Here is a 23140-nt window from a genome sequence, read left to right on the forward strand (position 1 = left end):
ACTCAATTCTCCTTCCTTCACTCTCTGCTTCCCACCTCCCTTCAAAAAATTTTGAGAAAACTTAAACCTTCTATAAAATCCTTGGCATTTCACACCCCAAACTTCTGAAAGGCCCCGTGGGTCAGATCGTGCAATTTAGGGTTTGTCGACTGTGTGCATCCCGATGCAGAGAGCGTGAGGAATGAGACGAGACAGGTAACAGGGCTACATTCTACATCGTGACAGGACACCCAGACAAAGACCGTGTCAGCTCCTACCTGGAACATGGAAATGTTTAGGGGCCTGAGCATAGGTTGGAGTGAGAGGACGACTGTCTGGCCGGTAAGGGAGAGGGGAGTTCCGGCCGCTGGACGGCTCATTGCCTCCAATGAGAAGAATGGAGAAAACAAAATAAGAGAAGGGACAGCAATAAAGAAAACAAAGCAAGCATAATAAAAATTCAAAACAAACCGGAAGGAGGTACATCCAAAAGGAGAAACAAAAGAAACAAACTCAATTTATCAACTTGGCTCACAAGGTGATGTAAGGTTTAGTTTTCCGCAAGAGAGACTTGAGTTCGAGTAGAACTGGGTTAAAAGCAGCTAGCGGTAGGATGCGTCATTCCAATGGCATGCGGTTGAAGGCCGTGAGCTAGCAGCAAACTGATTAGATGGAAAGTACGTTAAGGGTCATGGAAAGTCACTTGCTAATGATTCAGGATCAGTTATCAGACCATTAAATCCCAAGCATGTGAAGGGGTGGGAAATGCAAGCCCAAATACAGTCACTTCCAGGCACGATGGCAGAGGCTGGCGAGTGGAACAGATTTCTCTGAATGCAAGGCTATGTATGTCTGGGAACCTGCGTGGTCACCCAACCCCTCCCCTTAGCAATGCAAAGTGTCTACACTTGGGACAAATGTTTCTGCCTCCTCACTGTGCAATACACACCCTAGAGTCAGAGCCCCTTCTCCCGGGGACTTGGGGACCGCTTATATCTCTCTCCACCTGCCTCCTCCAAGGCTCCACTGAGGCTCCTCCCAGTCCAACAATTCCATCTGTGAAACAGGTCTGGACACCTACCCCGGCTGGCACTGAGCTATGACTGAGGACATGGAGATAAATGAGAAGTCAGCCCTGCCTGTGAGGGGGGGCGTGAGGAGACAGACTACCACACGGACAGGCTTGCTCAGGTGGAACTCTTGCAGAAAGCTAAGATGTTAGACTGGGCAGGGCATCAGGGAGTAAGTATGCCAGGTGGGTGGGTGGGCCGAGAGGTGAGCAGGCCTAGATTCTAGAGGGCTTGAAAGTCCTGAGGAAGGAAGGGCCATCGTGTGTAGGAACAACAGGCTTGGCCACTGTGGCTGGACAGCAAGGTGTTCTTGGGGGAGAGAAGAGGGAAGGGGCTAGAAAAGCTTGCTGGCACTTGGCTGCAAATTCCCTTCCCACCAGGATGAACTGAGGCCTGCACTGGACTGTCAGAGATCAGCTATTGCCCTAAACTGTCCTCCTGCCTCCTGTCTGAGAAAACAGCTGCCCCAAGAATACACCACAAGGTGTAGGGGACTATCAAAGGTTAATGAACTATTATGCGATTACTTTTATTCCTGAGTTAGAAGACTTTCTTATACATGCTGGATACAAGTCCCTTATCAGATAGATAGGTGACTTGCAAACATTTCCTCTCATTCTGTGAACTGTCTTTCACTATCCTGATAGTGCCCTTTGAAGCACAAAAGCTGTAAGTTTTGACAAAGTGTAATTTATCTATCAAATAATGCTAACAATATGAAACAAATCATAAATCTTTAGAAAACAGAGCACGAGCTGATTCTTCAAGTAAACCAAGCTGCTCTAAATCTGGCCCACAAAGTATAAAAGATACCAATTGCTGGAGTTTTAAAATAACACGCTTACTAGAGCTTTAATTTCTCAATATGTGTATTTTTAGGTAACCAGAGCTGAATATGCAGCAAGATCTTCCAAATGAGATTTGAGTTTGGTGCTGGCTTCAATTCAGATTCCAGGTTTTTGGTTATCATGTTCTGAAGCTTTCTTCCTCAAGAGTCAGTTTCACATCTAGCTCCCAATACATTAGAATGTAGACTTTACTATTTAAATCAGATATTAGCTTCTAAAAATTACGATGCTTCACCCCAAACTGCAGATCTATTAAAAGGTTAATTTTTACAAAAGTTACTTGATTTATCATCACTCTTCTAGTGAAAAATAACTAGCTCACATCTGAAAAAAGTGAAAAGACACAGGGAGAGGCAAGCAGGGGAAGAAGAATGTGGTTTACACGCAGAAGTACATCCTGTTTTAAATCTAAGGCTGAATTAGAACTAGGTCTCGTTCATCTTTCTGTGCTCAGCACGGTGCCTGGCCAAGACCAGGTGCCTTAAAAATGTCTGCAAACGAATGACCGAAGCAGCCTCCCCTTGAATTCTTGAGCTATGAACGGCCGAATTTAGTAAGCACCCCTGCAGGATTAAACCCCACAGGGCTCTGGAATAAAGGCAGCCAGACGGTAGTATTGAGGAACAGGGTCACAACGGCACCCCCTTTTTATAACTTTCCCACTAGGTCCTCAATAACCTCAATTTAACTGTCTCACTTCAGAGCTGTTCTCAAAAGAAGGTCTAGAAAGACAGCTGTCTTGCCTTATTTGAGGTTGTCTTTTGAAGACCCTTTCTGCGTATCCTGAACACTGGCTGCTCCTTGCTGCTGAGCCACACCGCTCTCTGCCCTGCAACTCTACCCTTGTACTTGTAGAAGAACATTGGACATCTCAGGGAAATGTTCTCACAGGCTGTGGTGATAACATCCAATCGGATGAAACTCTATTAAATCTGTTTGGATGATTATGAGCCAGGGGCATGCGCACACTAAAATATCTGCACAGACGGGACGCGAAGGTTTAAGGTTATTAGAATTAGCATTTGCCCAAGTATCAAAAATCTATCATGGAGATGCTTGGCTGGCAAGTGACAACTGGAGCCCACTGCTTCTCAGATCATCAGGGTGATGATTCTCAAAGGCTGGGGAGTGACTGTCTGAATTTCCGATGGGTGAATTCTAGCTGAGTGCTGTCTCTTATTGGGTATAGTTCTTTATTTGGCTGCCTATTTCAGCAACCACTGACCTTTCTAGTTGCTTTAAAAAAACCCCAAACACTTCACTACTATGTTCAAGTCCTTATAAATAGATTTAATGCTAGAATCAATTAAAACCTCCTACAAAACATTTTTAAAGCACTAGGCAGAGAGACCTAACAACGCACCCATCGAAGGGATTCTACACAACACGATTTCCACACATCATAATGGCTCATTGGGAACGAGGTCTCAGAGTAATTGTTGCTAGGTACCAAATTCTTAGCCCCTGAAATACCAAAGGCATTAAACATTTTTTGGCATTTTTTTTTTTTAAAGTAGGCTCCATGCCCAGTGTGGAGCCCAACTCGGAGCTTGAACTCACGACCCTGAGCTGAAATCAAGAGTTGGATGCTTAACGAACGGAGGCAACCAGGTGCCCCCATTTTTTGGCATTTTAAAAGAAAAAGCAAAATTCTCAAGGTAAGGCCTCTTTCCTTTTTCTAATTTAAACACCCTATCTTGAAGTGATGAAACTTTAACTCCGTTCTAGAAGAAAATAACTGAGACATTATTTTTACGCCTAGTGCATTACTTAGGCAAAGGAATATATATGGTGTCAGATGAACGATCATATACAGAGGATATTACCATCATCATCATCATCATCATCATCATCAGCCTGGAAATGCAGACACTGTTTAAAGATAATATAATAGTGTATATGTCATAGAATATTGTATCTATCACATTCATAGCCATTTTGTTCCTTAGATAAGTCCTTCCTTGTATTGGTTGACTCTCAGCTGTTAGTGATCTTAGCTACTGTGATGAGAAGCTGCTGTGTATATATATTTCTTTGCTTTCATTTTTAGCTCCTTCCACATCAGCTTTCTAAGCCGATTTTTCAGTTGTGGGAGATCAATCACTTGCAGGATTCTTACTGTACTTAACAAATTCAAATGCTCTGTCCTCATTTTCAATCTTCTTTTTTGGTATCCTGAGAACCCAAGGTTCAAATCCTAAGACAAGTAAATCAAACTGGCTGTGTATGTGCCTGCTGGGGGCACCTGCTGGAGTGTTGCCTGGTACTCTGGACTCTAGGTGCTTATATTCCAAAATATAAATGAGTATTTTGAGGGGACCTTAAAGTTGGCAGCATCTAGAATTTCATGACAGAGTTTCAGGATTGCTGGTTCTTATCTCAAGTTTCAATAACCATTATGGTTTTCTTCAGCAAGCGTCAACTATTTGCATCAGAGCAAATAATTTCTATGGCAGAAGAGCAAAGATTCCTTTCAAAGAGACTTCATATATGTTGCCCTCGCGGTCACAAATCTGATTTATACCTCGTAGACACAGAACATATAGTGTCTAACAGTATTTCAAAGAGGAGGGAAGAGAAACTCAGCAAACATGGCACAGACAAATCCCAGAACAGAGTGAAAACCTTTCCAAATCCAAGCATGCACTTGTCCACGTGGCCCAACAACAACATACCAACACAGAATGAGGCTTCAGGGGCATTTAGTGAACAGAAATAAAAACACAGCAGGAGACAAGATGGACATCACAGAACGTGGACAGAGAAGCCAGTGGAACAGAGAGACAGCGAAGATGGGCATCTTAGCTTTACACACGCACACCACCCTCAGCTCCGTGAGCCTTGGGGGCCCGGGCCCATGCATCAGAAAAGGACCAGGAGGTGGACTTAGGAAATGGGGAGGGCGGTTGCCGCACTTCTGGTCACCGGAGTGGCAAGGGGGCCCCTGGCTTCTAGCTACACATTTGAGAAGGATATACATCCTGCCCTGGCATCCTCAGGCTGCCCAGTTTACATTTGTTTTAAAAATAACTGCCCTGAGGGGCGCCTGGGTGGCACAGCGGTTAAGCGTCTGCCTTCAGCTCAGGGCGTGATCCTGGCGTTATGGGATCGAGCCCCACATCAGGCTCCTCTGCTATGAGCCTGCTTCTTCCTCTCCCACTCCCCCTGCTTGTGTTCCCTCTCTCGCTGGCTGTCTCTATCTCTGTCAAATAAATAAATAAAATATTAAAAAAAAAATAAATAAAATAACTGCCCTGAGATTGTTAAGACGAGCTCCGAGATAAAAAGTGAATGTTTAAATGACGAACCAAGTGGACTTGGCTCCATTTTGAAGATGCCTTAGATGTGTTTCTCCAATGGCCATGAATGCCCTCCGCATTGAAATTTCCAAGTGCTGGAGAGGTTTCCACGGAAACAGATACATGTTTTTCAGAATAACTAATAAGTAATTCCTTGAAGAATCGGTTTTTAGTTATTCAACTGCATTAGGCTTTTAAAGCAATATCTTTAATACACAAATTCTCCATGATTTATTTCGTAGTTTCGCAAAAAGCACATCTGATTTTAAAACTCCGCATATACTGCTATGTACGTTACATTTTGTATCTGATTTATGTACACTATTTTACAGGAATGAACTGGAGGCACATGGGAGGGAGACCGTTAGATGTTTTATAAGTGTGGGCTCAGGGTCAAGCTAATCCTTCTTGGCCTAATGCTCTCTACAACTGAAAACCACAATATTTTTGTGAAAAAGTTCAAATTCAGTCTGAAGACAGAAAACGATGTACCTTTGACCCTTGAATGACATGGGTTTGAACAGCATGGGTCCACTTATACGTGGGTATTTTTTGGTAAACGTATAGTACCATAAATGTATTTTCCTCCTGATTTTCTTAATAACATTTTCCTTTCTCTAGCTTACTTTATTGTAAGAATACAGTTTATAATACATATAAAAATATGTGTTAATTGACTGTGTTATCAGTAAGGGCTAACAGTAGGCTATTAGTAGTTAAGTTTTGAGAGAGTCAAAATTCATATAAAGATTTTTCCACCATACAGAGGGTCGGTGCCCCTAATCCCCACATTGTTCAAGGGTCAACCGTATATCTACATTTTTAATAAGGCACCACTGGGGCACACAAAGGTATGTAATTTTTATTACTATTTGGTATTCCTGTTGATAAGGAAAAATTTAAATGACTGAAAGCAGCTGTTTGTTTTAGCTCAACAAGAACGCAATTTTCTAGTTAAACAGAGATGGAAATTATCTTTCATGTATATTTAGACTGAAATACCCAGGGGGATGGGGGGACCTGGGGTCTGGTCCTGGTGCAGCACTCCCTAGGTGTGAGCCCTTGGCCATGGCCCCTTAACCAGAGAATGGAATGGGATGATGTAACCAAAAGTGCTTTAAGGGCACCATGCCCAGGGGGAAACTGTCACGGACAAGGTGAGCTGAGGGCTTACTACACACCAGGGCACTTGACCTCATGCATCTCTCACAACCTAGGAGAGGATCTGTAGATGACAGAGCCAAGTGACAGTCCAAAAGGGAAGTCAACAGCCCAAGGTCCCATGGCGAGCACAGGACAGAGAAAATATTTAAACCTAGGACTCCAATGTCCATTTGGGCATTCCAGCTCTCCATAAAGCTGTTCACAGACACAAAGTTTTGTGAGTCTTGATATCTGGTGATGCGTTATTTGTACAAACTGTGTATCACTTTACAGGGCACGTGACATTCTTCTCCCTACAAAAAGGATCTCTTTGGAAAGATGAAACATGTAATAACCAAACAAGGCAGCTTACATGTTTGAATTAAAAAACCTATTTTCTCTTGCATATTAGAAACAACTCTAAGCTGGGCCACGGGCTTCTATATTAAAGTCTCTTTAAAATCCATCTCTGAAGTTGTTTAATAATTTCTCACGGTTTCATAAACATTCTCTAAAGCCCCCCCCATACTAATTAGCAACAATATGTAAAAAATCTGTCAAGAATTTTAGAAAGCGTTGCTCCAACTGAAAAAAGACTGATCTCTTTGCTAGTGACAAATAACACGTGTCTTCAGCAAGCGTGTCAGCAACATTATTTTTACAGCACAGAAAATGCCAGAGTAGCATGCTGCAAACAGCATGCTGCAGTACGTCTGTATTTTTGGACTCAGTTGCTCAAAAATCCAAGCGAGCAGTAAGAAAATAACTTGGGTAGGCTGCAAACGAAAGCTCAGTCAACTGGGACAATATTTTGGCTACTCAGTAGCAGTGCTCAGGATGCCAGCACTTGTATCACAGGGTTAGAATCCGACAGGTCTGTCTCAAGTGCCCTAACGACACCTGCGCTCGCCTGCCACTCCCCTCCTTCAGCTACTGTCATGGGTTAATCTGGTCCAAATCAAGACTATGGAACAAGTTAGCATGCTTCTGGGAGCTCAGACGTATTTTAAATTATGGCACCTTTGATACCCTTATCAGGGCTCTTGGATCCCCCAACACATGGAGGGGAACAGGAGCCCCAGTTGAGGACTGCTACGGAAGCATGATGGACAACGAGGAAACGATGGGAATGCCATAAAGGGAATGGGCAGGGACGTGGGGCAGAAACAGAAAACAGAAGGCAAAGCTCGTCTTCTGCATCGTGCAGGATAAGGACCAGTCAAAAGAGGACCGATTACTCTAAGGGTTGGCTCGAGGAGAGAAATTTAAGTTACATTGCCACAGATCTTTTTATACTATCCAAGTGTTTTAATATCATTAAGTGGTGAAGTGGCTTATCACCAGTAAGACAAGTTTTGCAGATTTGTTGCTAAATGCTGGTATGATTTGCTGAGCCACATCACATATCAAAACCAGGAAAATACCCCAAGTATATATTATATTTTGCTTTTGGCACAGAAAAACAAAATGATAATATATGGTTTTTTTCCCTAAGTGGTAGGTAATACATCTTATGGTCTTAAACATACTTCCTGTTTCTTCATCTAGAGCCCTTAGAAATGACACATTTCTCCCGCAGAGAAATGCCATGTCAGTTCTAAGACGCTGGGTGTAGTCAAGACACACGCAGGCATGCGGAGAGGTTGAAAGCTGGGAGCTAACTCTTGGAGATACGCCTTATTAGCCTTCCCTGGGTGCTAATAAATCTCCACTCTGCGGGGTGCTGCCTGGAGAAGCCTGCCTCCTTACCTTTGATATGGGGAATGAAGTGGTGTCGGAAGGGGGAGTTGGGGCGGGAGTCGCTGTGGGTGGAGCTGAGGCTGCTGGTGCGCAGGTGGGACAACCTCTGCACACCAGGAGACAGCAGCTCTGTGCAGCAAGGAGTCAGGGGCGGGGCCAGGTGGAAACAGAAAAGAAGAACAGAAATTAACACAGGAGCAGGGACAACATCATCACTGGGGGGGGGAGCGGAAATACAGAACATTAATCAGGAGTCTGAAAAAGGAAGAAGGCAAAAGGGTTAAGAACGCACCTGCTAAGGGCGAGGCAAAGTGGGGAGAATTTGCGAACAGGTTCAGGCTGGTACAGAGCACTCTCTGAGAATAAATGGCTTTATGAGAAGGAATAGCTACCAGGACATTCTCTGTCCAGATGACACCGGCTACTGTTGAGCCAGTACCAGGCACATCATTTAGACTCAGAAATAGCTGTTTTTAAAAAGCACCTGACAAAACAGAACCCTTGAAACACGTGTAAAAAAAAAAAAGATAATAATTTTAAGAACCTTGTAAAGAAGTACTTATATGTAAGGGTCAGATGGTTTTTTTTTAAGCTGCTAACTTCTCCCACTAGCAGTTTAATTTTATTCTCCTGTGTAGAAGGAAAACCGGTTTGTGTTCCCTGGGTGGCGAAGAGCTACTTAGGATCTCCAGACCTGTGTGGTGGCAGCACAGGGTGGAACTGGAAGCTTCGTTATCTTGGAAGGAAAATGGACCTTTAAAACTAAACCCAGACCTGAGGACATGTACCATTACCTGACATCTAGAACCCACAGAGCGGATAATCAGAGGTTTTCTATACTGACCACAGCCCTGCTGTCAGAACCCTAATGGCTTCATTTGACCAGGGTAGATCTTGAAAAAATAATTATAAACCCTAATAACTGGCATCATGCATGCCCATGATATATCATGAAAAGGAGGAGGATCACTTAGAATGGGCAACGTTCTAAAGGCTGCTGGCTTCGGAACCATGATTGGAACAGACGAAAAGTTTGCTCAACAGTGAAATGACCTTTTAGGGAAATAATGTCCCTCGCTGGCCACCCCTTGACTATTCAGGGACCCATGGAACAACAATTTCCTTGTAGCCCCACATCATTCTGACAAGGTCATGGCTGTGGCCTCGGTGACCTCAGCACGTGCCTATATGGAGGGGTGGCTGCATATAGGACTCCTTGTCCCTCACACAGACGAGGGCTTCAATTCAGACCCAGGTCCAGGGCAGGGATTAAATGAATATAGTCATACATGAAAAAAAAATCCATTTCTTGAAAAACCCTCATTTAACATAACTCAACAAATACTATTTATGACCTAGAGAAAATTATACATTATTGAAGACTCATATAGTAAAAAAATCAATCTTCTATAAGCATTAAATCTATGGCTTTAAGGAAGAGATTGCAGCCTTTTTATATTCTGCTCATTTCCTCTGGTTCCATTTTATTGAATAAGTTAGCAAATGAATGAGTTTGTTCTCATCAACCTGTGCAGAAGCAGCTTAAAATGCAGTCTTCCTAGATGTTCACTGCCACCAAGGTTGTTTAGAAGGCCAGAGTCTCCCTCTGGGAACCCTGGATCCACGCTGGGATCTCCATTCTTCCATTCCACACAGGAGACACCCACTAATAGTGATAGGGTCTATGCTGTGCACAGATGAAGGTCACCTGAAGGCCACTATTGCTCGATATTGTCTATTTCTAGTTTTTCTAAGTCTGGTTCAAAATCTAAGGGCTGGAATGGATCTGAAAAGTTCTCAAACACAACCCCGAGCCTGCACGTAATACTGCCTTCTAGCAGGAGCTTAATCAAGCACACTGAGTAACACCCTGTGCCTGGACTGGGGAAACACAGCAAACCCACCAACGAATGATTAACGCTGGATTTTAGATGATGCTGACGTGCCCAAGAGGCACATCACGTATTCTCTTTGGAAATCTTCATTTTAAGTCTCAAAGCGATGAGATTTTCTTCAAGGCAAAAAAAAAAAAAAAAAAAAAAAAAAAAATCTCCCTGGCCNTCCCATTGTTCACCGTCAAAATGTAATTATTTAATAAATCATAATGAATATAATCATAAAATAACACAAATTATAGTTGGATAGGAGTTGTCTTTTTTTTTTTTTCCCCTGGGAAAAGGGGAGAGCTATTTGGCAGCTAGATTTTTAATACACTATCTGTGGTGGGGGAAAAAAAAATCACACAGCAACACAGACTATTTATATAGAGTGAAATCTAGGGAAGAGGCACCCTTACCAGGTCTGTGAAAATGCTGGGGAGAGCGCGATGTGGTTGGAGTGTAGCTGTGGCGGCTGTAGACGGGGGAGTTGATGGAGCCCTGGCTGGTGGACCGGTGGATCACCCGGTCCCGAGAGTCCTGGTAGCCCTGGAAAGAAAGTGCGAGAATGCGGGAGCGTAAGACACACACTCAGGCTATCATTGGGTCCAGGTGAAATCCAAGTCTACAAAGGCTGCCTGGGAACTATCATGTCGACCTGTTCATGTATACATTTTAGGGCCATATCCTCAAAGACGTATGCAAAGGAGCATTCTGCGGTTAATACATTTTGTTCAAAACCCGTAGTTCTTGCATTTACCCAAATTTTAAGATGTAAGATGCCATGTTGGTAGAGCTCTGGGAAAAAGAGAATACCCCGACAGGCACACTGATATGATGCTTTTCAGTTCTACACAGTATGTCCATCGTTTCATCCAACTTGCATAATAACGAAGGTAGAGCACAGGGTGCAGACCTCCCTTCTCCACAGATGCAGGATGTCTCGGAGCAGGTCAGAGACCCATGTGCAGGTGTGTAGCTTGTACAGGCAGACCCTGCTTCAGAACCGGCCTCCTGGCTCTAATCTGACCCTTTGTTCTGGCTGCCAACCCACACTGTCCATAACACTGATCTGGTGACATCTTAAGTTGATTTTCCTGGAGAACAAGCTGGTGGTGGCCCCAAACCCAGGAAATTCTACTTCCCACTTTGAGAAACATATCCCGGAAAAAATAAAAAGTGATCTCCAAGTGGGAAAATTCGCTCAAAGATATTTAGAATCCCACCATTTATAAAGATAAAACTTTCTCAACAAATCGGGGAATGATGAAGTTAATTAGGTGTATCAATTCAATGGAATACAATACCACCAATAGCATGCCCAGTATGTCCAAATCCAGAAACAAGCAGGTTAGGTATTAAGTACAAAAAAATCATACACAAACACAATATAAAACTGTTCAAACAATGAAAAGGAAAGAAAGGAATGTTCTACATTTTAGGAATCAGTTGTCTTACGAAGTTTCTGTTGCTACAACAGAAATACAAGTTTGAAAGACTATATGGAAAATGCCTAAATTAAAACCTCAGGAACCATGACGGTGTGAAATTTGAGAGCAAATGGCATGGAAACGTTGGTTTGATCCTAGTTGCCCAGAACAACAAATTAAAAACAACAAGTCCCCAAACAATGTGCTCCAACTTTGCAACTGGTCAGTAATAGAAGTTAACGCTTCATGAACTTCTGTTGTGATGAGAATACTAACAGAAATTCATTTTTCACAGCCCTCAGTCATAAACCATCAGAATACTACAGAGTTTTTACTGTGTTAAATCATGATCATTATCTAAGATCAATCCAGTTTTACGTAGAGTATCCAGAAAGTTGCTTGGCTTTAAGATAAGACTTACTGATTTTTTTTTTTAATTTCATTTTTATTTATTTATTAGAAAGAGAGAGAGAGGGAGGGAGAGAGAATGTGAAGCTGACTCCATGCTCAACACAGAGCCCAATGCAGGGCTCTATCTCACAACTGTGAGATCGTGACCTGAGCCCAAACCAGAAGGCTGATACTTAACCGACTGAGCCACCCAGGCGCCCCTTAGTTTTTATTTTTATTATTATTTTTTAGATGAGGGTAGACCTAACACCTGAGGAGTCGCTCACTGGATACATAAGGAAACGCAAAAAAGTAAGAAGCTAGCTAAATATACAATCCCTTGGTTATTGTTATCTGAAGCGGCTAAAATGAACAAAGTGCTGGGTCAGACCTTGGTGCTGAACCACACTCAGATCTGGGTAAGCCTGAGCTTAGGCCACTAGCCTCGAAGCCCCCCATCCCCCAAGGGGAAAAATAAGGAAAGACCATGGAAAGTACTTCTAAGGCCTCTGCTCTCCAAGTTGGCGGTCAGTGTGGGGGTGGGGCAAAAGTGACACCAGGAGGGACAGTGTGAAGGAGCTGTCGATTCTGTAGGTCAGTATCAGCTTCCTGAAGAACCCTAACTAAAATGGTTGTGAGAATAATCTGTCTTTGGTTTTGAATGCTGTCGAGTGGAAGGAGTGTGTGTGGATCGATGTGGGACCCATGGCTCACTACGGAATAATCACTAATGGCTCGAAGTGATCCACATAGGAGTTATTCCCAAGGGAACAGCAGGCCTGGTGTACTGGATAAAAGCCACTGTGAGATTTCTTTACCCTGACAAGCGGGACAAGACTATTGATTCGAGAGTAAAAGGAGTGCTCTCCCCCGAAGATGGGTCTACTCACAGAGTACTCTCTGACCCCTGCAGGCCATTTCAGAGAATCCAGTATGTTGGGATTCAGATAATTCAATATGAATGAGGGGAGAGGGCCTCACTCCCTGCAAACCCTTACCGGGCACTTAGAGGCATAAGCTCAGAATACTGTACGGCTGCTTTTACCCCCAGTCTCATTTGGAAAAACACTGATCTTAGAGTAGATCAGTCCAGTAATCCTACATTCAACTTAATTTTGCACGCAGCTTTTTTTTTTTGTGGTGGTTGTTTTGTTCAATGTCCTTCTTTAAAAACTCCAGTGTAGGAAAAGTCCAAGTAACTTCCGAATCCCACCCATTATAATGTTCAACAATGGCACTTACTTCTGCTGATGGAGTAGGAGACAAAGTCCTTGGAGACTAGAATAAAAGAGAATTGCAAATCACAGTGAATATTGATTTGTTATCAGTTTACTTAGCATCCCCTGGAAACAGTACGCCACATCCCCTCGTCCCCTCCCATCTTCTGATGCCCGCTCCCCTCGTCCACCCCCATCTTCTGATTCGGTAAGTTGAGTGTGGAGCTCAGATAGGAACACGACAACCAAGCTCCTGGGAGCCTGGAGCATGTCCCCGCCTAAGAACTGTGGGTTTTGAGAAATACGCTGTCATACTTTGAGATGCTTAAGTTAGACAAATTGGAACTATTTTTCCCTCTATGCTCAAACTATGCCCAGTTTACTACTATGAGTCACGGTGTCTACTGAAGCACCGAATTTTGTAAACATGGTCGTTGACTCAATTATAATCAGGGCAATCACATAAGATCGTTTGCTGCCTGACATAGGCCAGTGATGACCAGGTCTGTGGCATCCTGCCCTGGTGGGCTTGCCAACATCACCACCATTCACCTTCTGGCTTCCACCCTTCCAGGCACAAAGGCATCCTTGGGGGCAATGAACAGATCAAACCCTCTCTCACCTCAGGGCCTTTGCATTTGCTGTGCCCTCTGCCAGCAGCACCTTTCACTCAAGACACCTGCCGGGCTTACTCCTCTTCCTCAGTGAGGTCTCTACTCACATGTGGTACACAGAGACCTAGCCCCACGTGCTTTCTCCTTACTCTGCTCCGTTTTCCCGCTAGCACTATGCCCTGCAAAAGTGCATCATGTATCTGTTTACGGTCTGTCTCCCACATTCCACTGCAAGCTCCATAAGGGCAAGAACTCTGCTTCCTTACAGCTAAGCATTCCCAGCGACCACAGCAGCTCCTGGCACCTAGAAGGTGCCCAACAAATATTTCCTCAATGAATGAATGAAAGGTTTACAATTAAAATGCAAAAAGCACTCAACCAGAAATGAAATGCAAACAAAGCATCCTGAAGAACACAGCCAGGCCAGTGGTAGATTTCCCAGCATTCCCATTTGCCCTTGACCCCAAGGTCACAAGAAGCTACCAGGCTCTCTGTCACTGCACATTCCTCAAGCCCCACGGTCTCAGCAGCAGCTACAGCCTGTCTCTGGGGAGGGGGGGATCTTAGCTGGGTGAAGACAGGCTCCTGGAAGGCGGGAGCCAGGCCTGACCCTGCTGACAACAGGCCTCTGTAACCACCCTACTCATGCCTTCCGAAGGCACGAATGGCTACACAGAACATCAAGTTTATTCGTCCAGTGTTTCTAAACTGGCAATCTCTAGATTCTTTGGAAAAAGCGTTAATAAGTAAAGAAACAATCAAACGGCATGTGAAGTTTTCTAAGTTGCAAGATTCGTGTGTTGGGGGAGAGATGGCAGATATGTCTGATTTCTGACCTGGGGGCATCCTCCCATCGAGGCTCTGTGCTCCGAGAAACCCACAGGTCACCACTGCAGGTTCTGACGGTAATGATGCTGACCACCAGGGCGGCCAGCAGTTTGCCCAGCACTTATGTGCCAGGTACTGCCCTCATCTAAATATTTCACTTAATCTTCACAGAAAACCTGAGGTAGATATTACTATCTTGAGTTTACAGATAAGGAGATTGAAATATGTATTTTTTCCAAAGTTGTGTGGTTAGTATATATGAGTCTGACTCTAAATGCTGAAACGTTCACTTCAAAGCCCAAACTCTAGAGTGCCTGATGTTTTATTGCTCAAAACGGAGCCACTGGGAAACAGACACATACCCCCAAACCTAAAACACCATAAAACAACTCTCCTCCCCCTTGCTTGTATGAGTTGAATATTAGCAAATTCTCATCTACTTGCTCTAGGACCAGGCCCTGTGCACCCTGTTCTGGAACCGTCCTTACTCCTTTATTTCCTATGCAACTCTCCAGGCAGGGCCCAGGGGCAACTCAACAACCCAGGCCAAACAACCCACGTTTGAGGAGCTGCAGTTACATCCATATGACCACTAGGGGGCACCACATGAAAATGGATCTCACTTCCTGTCCAATGGGCCATTTTTTTCTTTTTCTTTCTTTCTTTCTTTCTTTCTTTCTTTCTTTCTTTCTTTCTTTCTTTCTCTTTTTTTCTTTTTTTAAAGATTTTTATTTATTTATTTGACAGAAAGAGAGACACCCAGCGAGAGAGGGAACACAAGCAGGGGGAGTGGGAGAGGAAGAAGCAGGCTCCCAACGGAGGAGCCCTATGCGGGGCTCAATCCCAGAACGCCGGAATCACGCCCTGAGCTAAAGGCTGACTCTTAACGACTGAGCCACCCAGGCGCCCGTAATGGGCCATTTCAATACACAGCTACGCTCCGGAGTAAAACCCAAATTGAAAAATAAGTAAATAAAAAGAACAACATATATTACAATTATGAATAAATAAAAACATAACTATAAAACATATCATATACACATATATTACTGAGAACAAATTAAACAGAATCACCATGTTTTCATGGCTTTTTTCATCTAAGATCTCAAGCCACTGTGTGGATGTGTTAGGTAGCTTACAGTCTGTTTTAACCTCGGATTGAACAGCTGATTTCAGCCCAATACTTGGGGTAACATCTCTCCGACTGGACTCAAATCAGTCTATAGAGAATTCCAGTTTTAAAAATAAAAGGGAAAAGAAGTTTTAAGTGAGTTGAACAGGCAAGGGGAAAACAGACCCGAACCCCCAGGTAGGGAATCCCCATTCCTGGGAAGGGGCGGGGAGGACCCCAAGGAGCTGAGAGGCTGTGCTCCATCCTCTGAGACATTAATGTTGGGAGAGCATTAATAAGCTCGAAGAGGACAGGGAATGAATGACCACAGTAGCAGCTGTCATTTGCCAAACATTCACGAGTCTGACTCTCTGCTAATTGCTTTAATAGATTAGTTTATGCAGATTTAGTTTTAATAGATAATACATTATCTAGATATTCTATATTTATCAACCTTTAATAGACAGTTCATTTAATCCTTACTAACATCCATGAGGTAGATTCTGTCATCCTGGGTTACAGATGAAGAAACTAGGGTCAGAATGGTTGCCACATGGCCAAAGTCATAAAAGCAGCATGTGGAGTCCCCAGGTTGAGCCCGGGTCATTTCATTCCAGAACCCCGCCTCCCATCACAGTGCCACGCCGTGGTCTCCATCTCTGTGCTGTTTCTGTCCTGCACATTCTATCGTAAGATGCTGCATACAGCAGCTGCCCTAATTGAGGGTGTATGTTCTCTTCCTCATGATCCCATGACTATACTTCAGCTTGTCCCCAGACAAAGACCCAGAAGATTCTCCCTCACTCCCTCTGCCCAGCTCACAGAATCTCCCCTGACAACTTTGACTTCCTTCCCAGTATGTCTGCTCTGCTATCCCACAACCTGGTACCAGCACTCATTCATCCTTCCCCCATGTTTCCTCTGGCTGCTCTGTTCTCCCACCCCTCTGTAACCTCCCGAGGCCAGGGATGGTGTGATAGGTTTTTGAGTACCTCAAAGCACTGGTATGGAAGCCTGAAAATAGTAGGAAATCAAAATAAGTCAGACCCTCTGACTTATTTTAATTCCAATCAGTTATTCTTATACATATGATGAAAGAGAAGTTGTATAATGCACAGCTTCTAGAATGTATTACCTCTCCCAGGCTCTGCCTCTCCTGTTTGTCATCATAGCCCGAACTGTAGAAAGGCTCATAGGTAATAAGATCTGGACGTTCAATATCATAAATTGCCTTGACCTTGGGAATAGCTGCTAAATCCTTATAATCCAGGATTTCATTGTCCACTTTTGCCTGGCAAAGTCAAACAGAAAACAAAATTACTCTTCAGTCTCATTTCTTTGGGGAACTACTGTTAGTACATTTCATGTCCTGCTCGAATGGTGAAAATCTTAAACAAAATCCAAAACATTTTGCTTAGTTTTAAAACCCAAAGCATTTCGCTTTAGAAAGTTGCCTGTTTATACCATATATTAATCATGTTTAAAAAAAAGTCATCAAAAGCTTAGGAAAAAGTCTGTGTAGAATAAACCAAGTAGAAAAACCTGTAAACCTTCAGGATAATTCCCCTAAATTTATTACACAGATGGAAAAGCTCAACCAGATTGTCAAAAAAAAAAAAAAAAAAAAAAAAAAAAACCCCCCNGAAATCCTCCCAGAAGGCTAAAAACAAGAACTGCGTATTTGATAAACTAAATATTTAAATATCTTTGTGGCAGAATTTAAGAATACTTGGTATCAGCATTATGAAATGTATAATTAGTCCCCAGGTATCTATATCCAAGTTATCCACAGCAATTTTTAAAGTCCTACATGGTATTACTGCATTTTATGGGTCATTGACCTTGATGGTCACATTTGTATATAAATTTATTCACCCGAAGGAAAACATGATTGAGAAGGCTGATCTTCGGCCAGGAAAACTGGATCTCATAATAGAAATAGAAATCGTTTCGATTATTCCATTTTGGAATACCCATCCCACTATTATACGCTGCTACTTTACCTGTCCCGGAAGGGTCTTTTCCAGAAGTAAATACTTACATAGATAGTATGACCTGGGGAACCCGGGATGCTGGAGCCTGGTCTCGAATAGATGCTTTCAGAGGAAGACCTGGTTGGCTGTAAAATGAACAGTGCCTTGTAAGATTTCAGACCATGGCTTCAGAATCAAGACTGGCCTGAGTCCCTAGCGTTTACCAAAAACTAAGCTGGTAAAAAAAGATTTGTGACTTTTCTGAGTAAGGGAAAATACAACCTAGCAAGAAAGGTAAAGGAGAACCAGCTGTGCAATCAGCCTGGAAAATGCATTTGGGGACTTTTCTTTTCACCTTCTCTTTCTCTTCTTCTCCAAGACCTTCTGGCTCGGCCTTCATGCACATTTCCCTCCACCTCTGTGGCCACAGCCGCAGACCCCATCTCCAGCTCCGCTCAACTGGACTCTGGCAATGACCTTGCCTCATGGTTTCCTGCCTCCATTCTTGCCCTCTTCAAATCCACTTGGTACCCAGTGACCAGAGAGAGATTTTTTTTTTTTAAGATTTTATTTATTTATTTGAGAGAGAGCGAGAGGGTGAGTGGGTGGAGGAACAGAGGGAGAGGAACAAGGACGCTGCACTGAGCACAGAGCGGCACTCAAGGCTCGATCCCAGGACCCTGAGATCATGACCTGAACCAAAATCAAGAGTCAGACCCCTAACCAACTAAGCCACCCACCCAGGCAACCCCAAAGAGAATTTGGTCACTACCTGCTTTTGGCTTCAGCGACCACTTAAAATCACAACTTCCAGAGACTCAGGGCTTTGATCCGGCTCTCCTCTCCCAACCTCTCACTTACTTCCCAATCACTCATGGAACGTGGCACACATCTCTGCTTCAGGCTTCTTATCCTCCCTGTTCCCTCTGCCTGAAATGCACTGATCCTCGATTTTACTTGATTTTTTTTTCCTCCTTCAGTCTTGGCTTTAAATGTCATCACCTCAAAGAAGCCCTCCCTGATCTTTCAATCCAGAATGGTTACCCTTATTTTCTCTCAGTGTCATTCTTAGTTTTCCTTCATGAATAAAATTTGTAATTCCATGTGTATTGGGGTTTTTTTGTTTTGTTTTGTTTTGTTTTTGGCATCCTATCTCCCTCACTAACTTCAGTTACCATCTCTGCCCTCACAGAATTTTTCACCACTTGTGTATGCCCACTGTTTTGCACAGGTACACAGAAGTCATAAATAATATTTGCTGAGGGAATGAGCTAGGATTTATTATTCGTAAACACTCAGTTTGTGGATACCTGGCTCGTGTTAATTACATGACGTGAGCCTAACCACACAGAGTCACTGAAGTAAGGTTACCGGTCAGCTGCTAGGAAAGATAAAAGAAACTGGACTTTATAATACTTGCTTAGAGGACCCTGAGAGTGAGTGGTGGTGATAGTAGTAGGAGGGTTAATTGCTTCCCGCTCTGCCTGGCACGTTCTGGAAAATTCTGCCAAGAAAACCAAAGACCTAGTCTTGAAAGACTTGCTCCGCTCTGTACGGATATTTCCTGGAGAGAAAATGTGTAGTTCTAGGTGAGAAATTGGATCTTTCCTCTTTGGTACTGTTTCTACTGATATATGGCAGCTTGACAGTGACTATAACAGAGCCAAAAACCTCCTAAAAATCAGGATGTTGCACCACTATGTCATTCACGTCTGAAATCCTGACAGCAAACCCACCTGGCCAGTCCAAGTCAGACAGTGATTAGAGAGATTAGACTTGCTCTAACAGAGAATTCACTGGAGGGCCGTGATGTACCGTTCTCGTGTCTTTGAGATACCAGGGGGAGGGGGCTAGAGAAGTCACATTGTGCACAGTGGAGGGGTGGCAGGCTCGTCGCTGCTGGTCCCCCTTCCCCAACACCTGCCACATACAAGTACTTCCCTCCTAGACTTAAATTCTCCAATCACATACGTATCCCAATATGAGAAAATTCTCAATTCTGTATCTACTGGGAAAGGAAGGATTCACATAATAACTCTACTCCTGAAGTCTAATTCCTTGAGCTGTTTCCAGTCAAAATAGAGAAGCGACACAACCACGGTGTGGTCCTCCTTTAAAAAGGGATGCCACCCCTAAGAAGTGGAGTCAATCTGCTTCTCTGTGGGTAACGACTAACTACAGGTGGTCCTTCAGCCTCAAGAGGCCAGGAGTGAATATGCACCAACCCAGTATCAAAACGAACCCAGGCAAGTTACAACGCAAGAGTACGAGCGGCAGCCAACGTTGGTCGTCTGCCCGCTCCGTGGCAGGCTCTGAGTGGAGCATCTCCCGGGCTTGATCTCACTTTCGTCCCCTCAAGAACCCTTTCAGCTGGGTTGTTATCACCGGTCTTACAGACGAGGAAGAAGGGTGCAGGCTGTCAGCCACACAGCACTCACGTCAGGATGTGAAGTCAGACACCCTGGAGCTGTAGCCCAAGCTCTTAGCCCTGCTCTAAAATCTCCCCCATATCGTAAGGTACACGTGACCATCTCTCTCTCATCAACATGGCGATGGGGCAGATGAGGTGAAAACAGAAGAAAACATTTGAGATCAACTAGCAGGAAAGAGTGTTCAAAGCTCCAGGAGAAGCCTGCGTGGCTCCGTGGTGGGGTGGGGCCCGAGAGGGGGTGCAGGACAGGCAGACGTCTTCAGGTACGGACGTTGCTATGAGGAAGCCGTTTTCATTACAGGCAGCTAGGACATCGTGTGAAGAGCCAGAGAACACACTGAGCCCTGGGGTCTATCCCCTGTCACTCATCCTATTTTTGCCAGATAGGGTCCGGGATACTTTCCACCTTGCCTGTAATGATGCAGCTGGGGATGCCTCTGAGGTATTCTGTTCCCTCGTGTGCTGCGCATGCGGATCGGAACGTAGCTGGAGAGCCACGGGCACACTTGCCTGGGATGGGGTCTGTCATGCTCTCTTCCAGGAATGAGGAACTCCATGGAAGCAAAAGGTCCCTGGGCTGAACCAGCCTGTTTCCATTCAGGCCCCCTCTACCCCCCTTCTTCACCACGGGGGAGGATCTGTGAGTCCCATAGGCTCGCTCTGAAGCTTCCAGCTTGGCTCACGCACAGCACGGCTCCGGCAGAGCTCAGGGTGCTAACAGTTATCCGACGATCCGAGATCTTGCCAGTCCCATTTCGTTCTTCAAGGTTTTCAGATCTGAACCACCTCCACTTTGCATACAACTGCCCCAGGTTCTCTGATTCCAGAATAAATATTTTGGATTTTTACAGTCAGACTGTGCTCAAAGTCACATCAGCTGGTCACCAAATCCGACGATGCTCTGGCTCTCGCGGAGAGATCAGTCTGCCGGGAGCACCTGCAGACCATTCAGCTGGGAAATGCTCAAGATGTCTCTCGGAGACTCAGAAGTCGCTCTTTATTGCACTGCATTTACTGTTGCTTGCTTTTGCTTCATGCTGGTCTCCTAACCTTACTTAAAATCTACTTCCGTAGGCATCTTGCTTATGGGTTGAGTTACATCCTTGCTCATTTTCTTACAATGGCCCTTCTTTTTCTGTTTTCCTGTCTAAAATGAAACAGTGGGATAACACACGACTCTGTGTCATATAATAGAGGGGGGTTAGAAGGCCAGATTTGGAGTCAAGTGATTTAGTTCAAATCCTAGTTCTCCTAGTTGCGTGACGTTCTATGAGTTTTTCTTTTTCTCTCCTTTCTTGCTGTCTCTCTCCCTTTTTTGAGTTTCAACTTCTCATTTCTAGAATGGAGCAGAGGGCACTGACACCTAGTTCATAGGGACAAAGGAAACAACACCAATAAAGCTTCAAGCACCTTGCCTCGCACAGGGCACCTACCCATTTGCAGCATTTTCCAGACGATGGACCTTAGACTGGCTTTCTTCGTCTGTTAATCTCACAGAGTGAAGGAGAGCACTGCCTCTGTTTTGCTCTTCACGGCAGAGGAGTCCTTTCAGACGCGAGCTCCCTGGACGAGATGTCCTTAGAATTCTCTACAGCTACTGCACTGGCGTGCCTTCCCAGCAGACCTCAGATACGTGAAGTCATTTATCACAGCCTATGGGGCACCAGTCAGATTGCCTAATGCCCTTCCCCTTTTCGAGAGCCCTGTTAAGTGACTCTGGATCCGCCCGAGACGGTGACTTCCTGCTTAGGTCCTGGCTTTGCTAATCTATGCCCTTCCCACGTGGGATGGCAAAGACCTTGCACAAGCCGGACTCACTGCCGAAACGGCTCCCGGGGCGCTGCCTCCTCCCCCCGCTCAAGCTCCAACACCACGCACAGATGGCTTGCTTTTCTGCCACAGTCCCAGCGGCTCCCGAAGTGTGTGTGCTCACCCTGTGGAGGTCAGAGGTCCCTCCTTCACGAAGATAATAAGATTACTTCTTAAAACTCAAATATTAGTTTGGGTATTTTACTCTCAAGTATTTGGAATTTTACATTTCAATTCAAAATATCTCGAATTCTAAAAATGTGGAATTCTAAATGAACAACTTTACTACTAAAAGAAATCCTTTTATTCTTCTGGCTGTATCCCCCGCCCCATTAATAAATAACTTGCTGAGGGTCTCTGCGGGCCAAGATGCTTCAAGAGGCACACAGCCGTCGTCCAATACAGCAGCTCAAATCCACTCCAGTTGAAACTCACTTAACCTGAAAAGCAACAACTTACTGCCATGCTTTCCCTCTTTCAAATCCCACTGACTTTCTTCTTTACCATGAACTTAACTCTAGTGTCACCTTGCTGGGCTAGAACAATGTTTTACAGACGATTCACATGTCCACAGATGATCCTTATATGCAATTATTTAACCTACATTACGATTTCAACCCATTCTGATATCCAAGTTAACAACACTGCCCCAGTTTACTAATTCAGTTCAATAACCCAATGGGTCAGCAGCCTTTGTGAGCCTCTGTGAGAGTTAGGATGAACAAAATTACTCTCTTGCTTATACAGTTGACCCTTGTACAATGCCAAGGTGAGAAACACTGACCCACTGTGCAGTAGAAAATCCACACATAACTTTTGACTCCCCCCAAAACTCAATTACCATTACCCTACGGTTGAACTGGAAGCCTTACTGATAATATAAATAGTTGAATAACACATATTTTGTATGTTGTATGTATCACATAATATTCTTATAAGAAAGTTAGAGAAAAGAAATGTAATTAAGAAATTCTAATGTAATTCAATTACCATTACCCTACGGTTGAACTGGAAGCCTTACTGATAATATAAATAGTTGAATAACACATATTTTGTATGTTGTATGTATCACATAATATTCTTATAAGAAAGTTAGAGAAAAGAAATGTAATTAAGAAATTCTAATGTAATTCAATTACCATTACCCTACGGTTGAACTGGAAGCCTTACTGATAATATAAATAGTTGAATAACACATATTTTGTATGTTGTATGTATCACATAATATTCTTATAAGAAAGTTAGAGAAAAGAAATGTAATTAAGAAATTCTAATGTAATTCAATTACCATTACCCTACGGTTGAACTGGAAGCCTTACTGATAATATAAATAGTTGAATAACACATATTTTGTATGTTGTATGTATCACATAATATTCTT

At 43.8% G+C, this 23140-nt stretch overlaps 1 protein-coding gene across 6 annotated transcripts in view; it reads right to left on the reverse strand.

The window, feature by feature from the left end:
• Positions 1–23140, reverse strand: part of ABLIM1 (actin binding LIM protein 1) — an 89659-nt gene that overhangs the window by 25170 nt on the left and 41349 nt on the right. For 3 of the 6 annotated variants that reach the window (XM_034663318.1, XM_034663317.1, XM_034663315.1), the window contains exons 4-8: positions 17588–17665; positions 16682–16837; positions 13019–13054; positions 10376–10505; positions 258–362 (exon numbers count right to left, since the gene is read on the reverse strand). In XM_034663318.1, the coding sequence (XP_034519209.1) occupies positions 258–362; positions 10376–10505; positions 13019–13054; positions 16682–16837; positions 17588–17665 (505 nt within the window). The remainder of the gene's footprint in view (positions 1–257; positions 363–10375; positions 10506–13018; positions 13055–16681; positions 16838–17587; positions 17666–23140) is intronic. The other 3 variants (XM_034663320.1, XM_034663319.1, XM_034663316.1) reach the window with 1 other exon arrangement.

This window comes from Ailuropoda melanoleuca, chromosome 6 (genome assembly GCF_002007445.2).
Source record: "Ailuropoda melanoleuca isolate Jingjing chromosome 6, ASM200744v2, whole genome shotgun sequence".
In the NCBI taxonomy this organism is placed as follows: domain Eukaryota; kingdom Metazoa; phylum Chordata; class Mammalia; order Carnivora; family Ursidae; genus Ailuropoda; species Ailuropoda melanoleuca.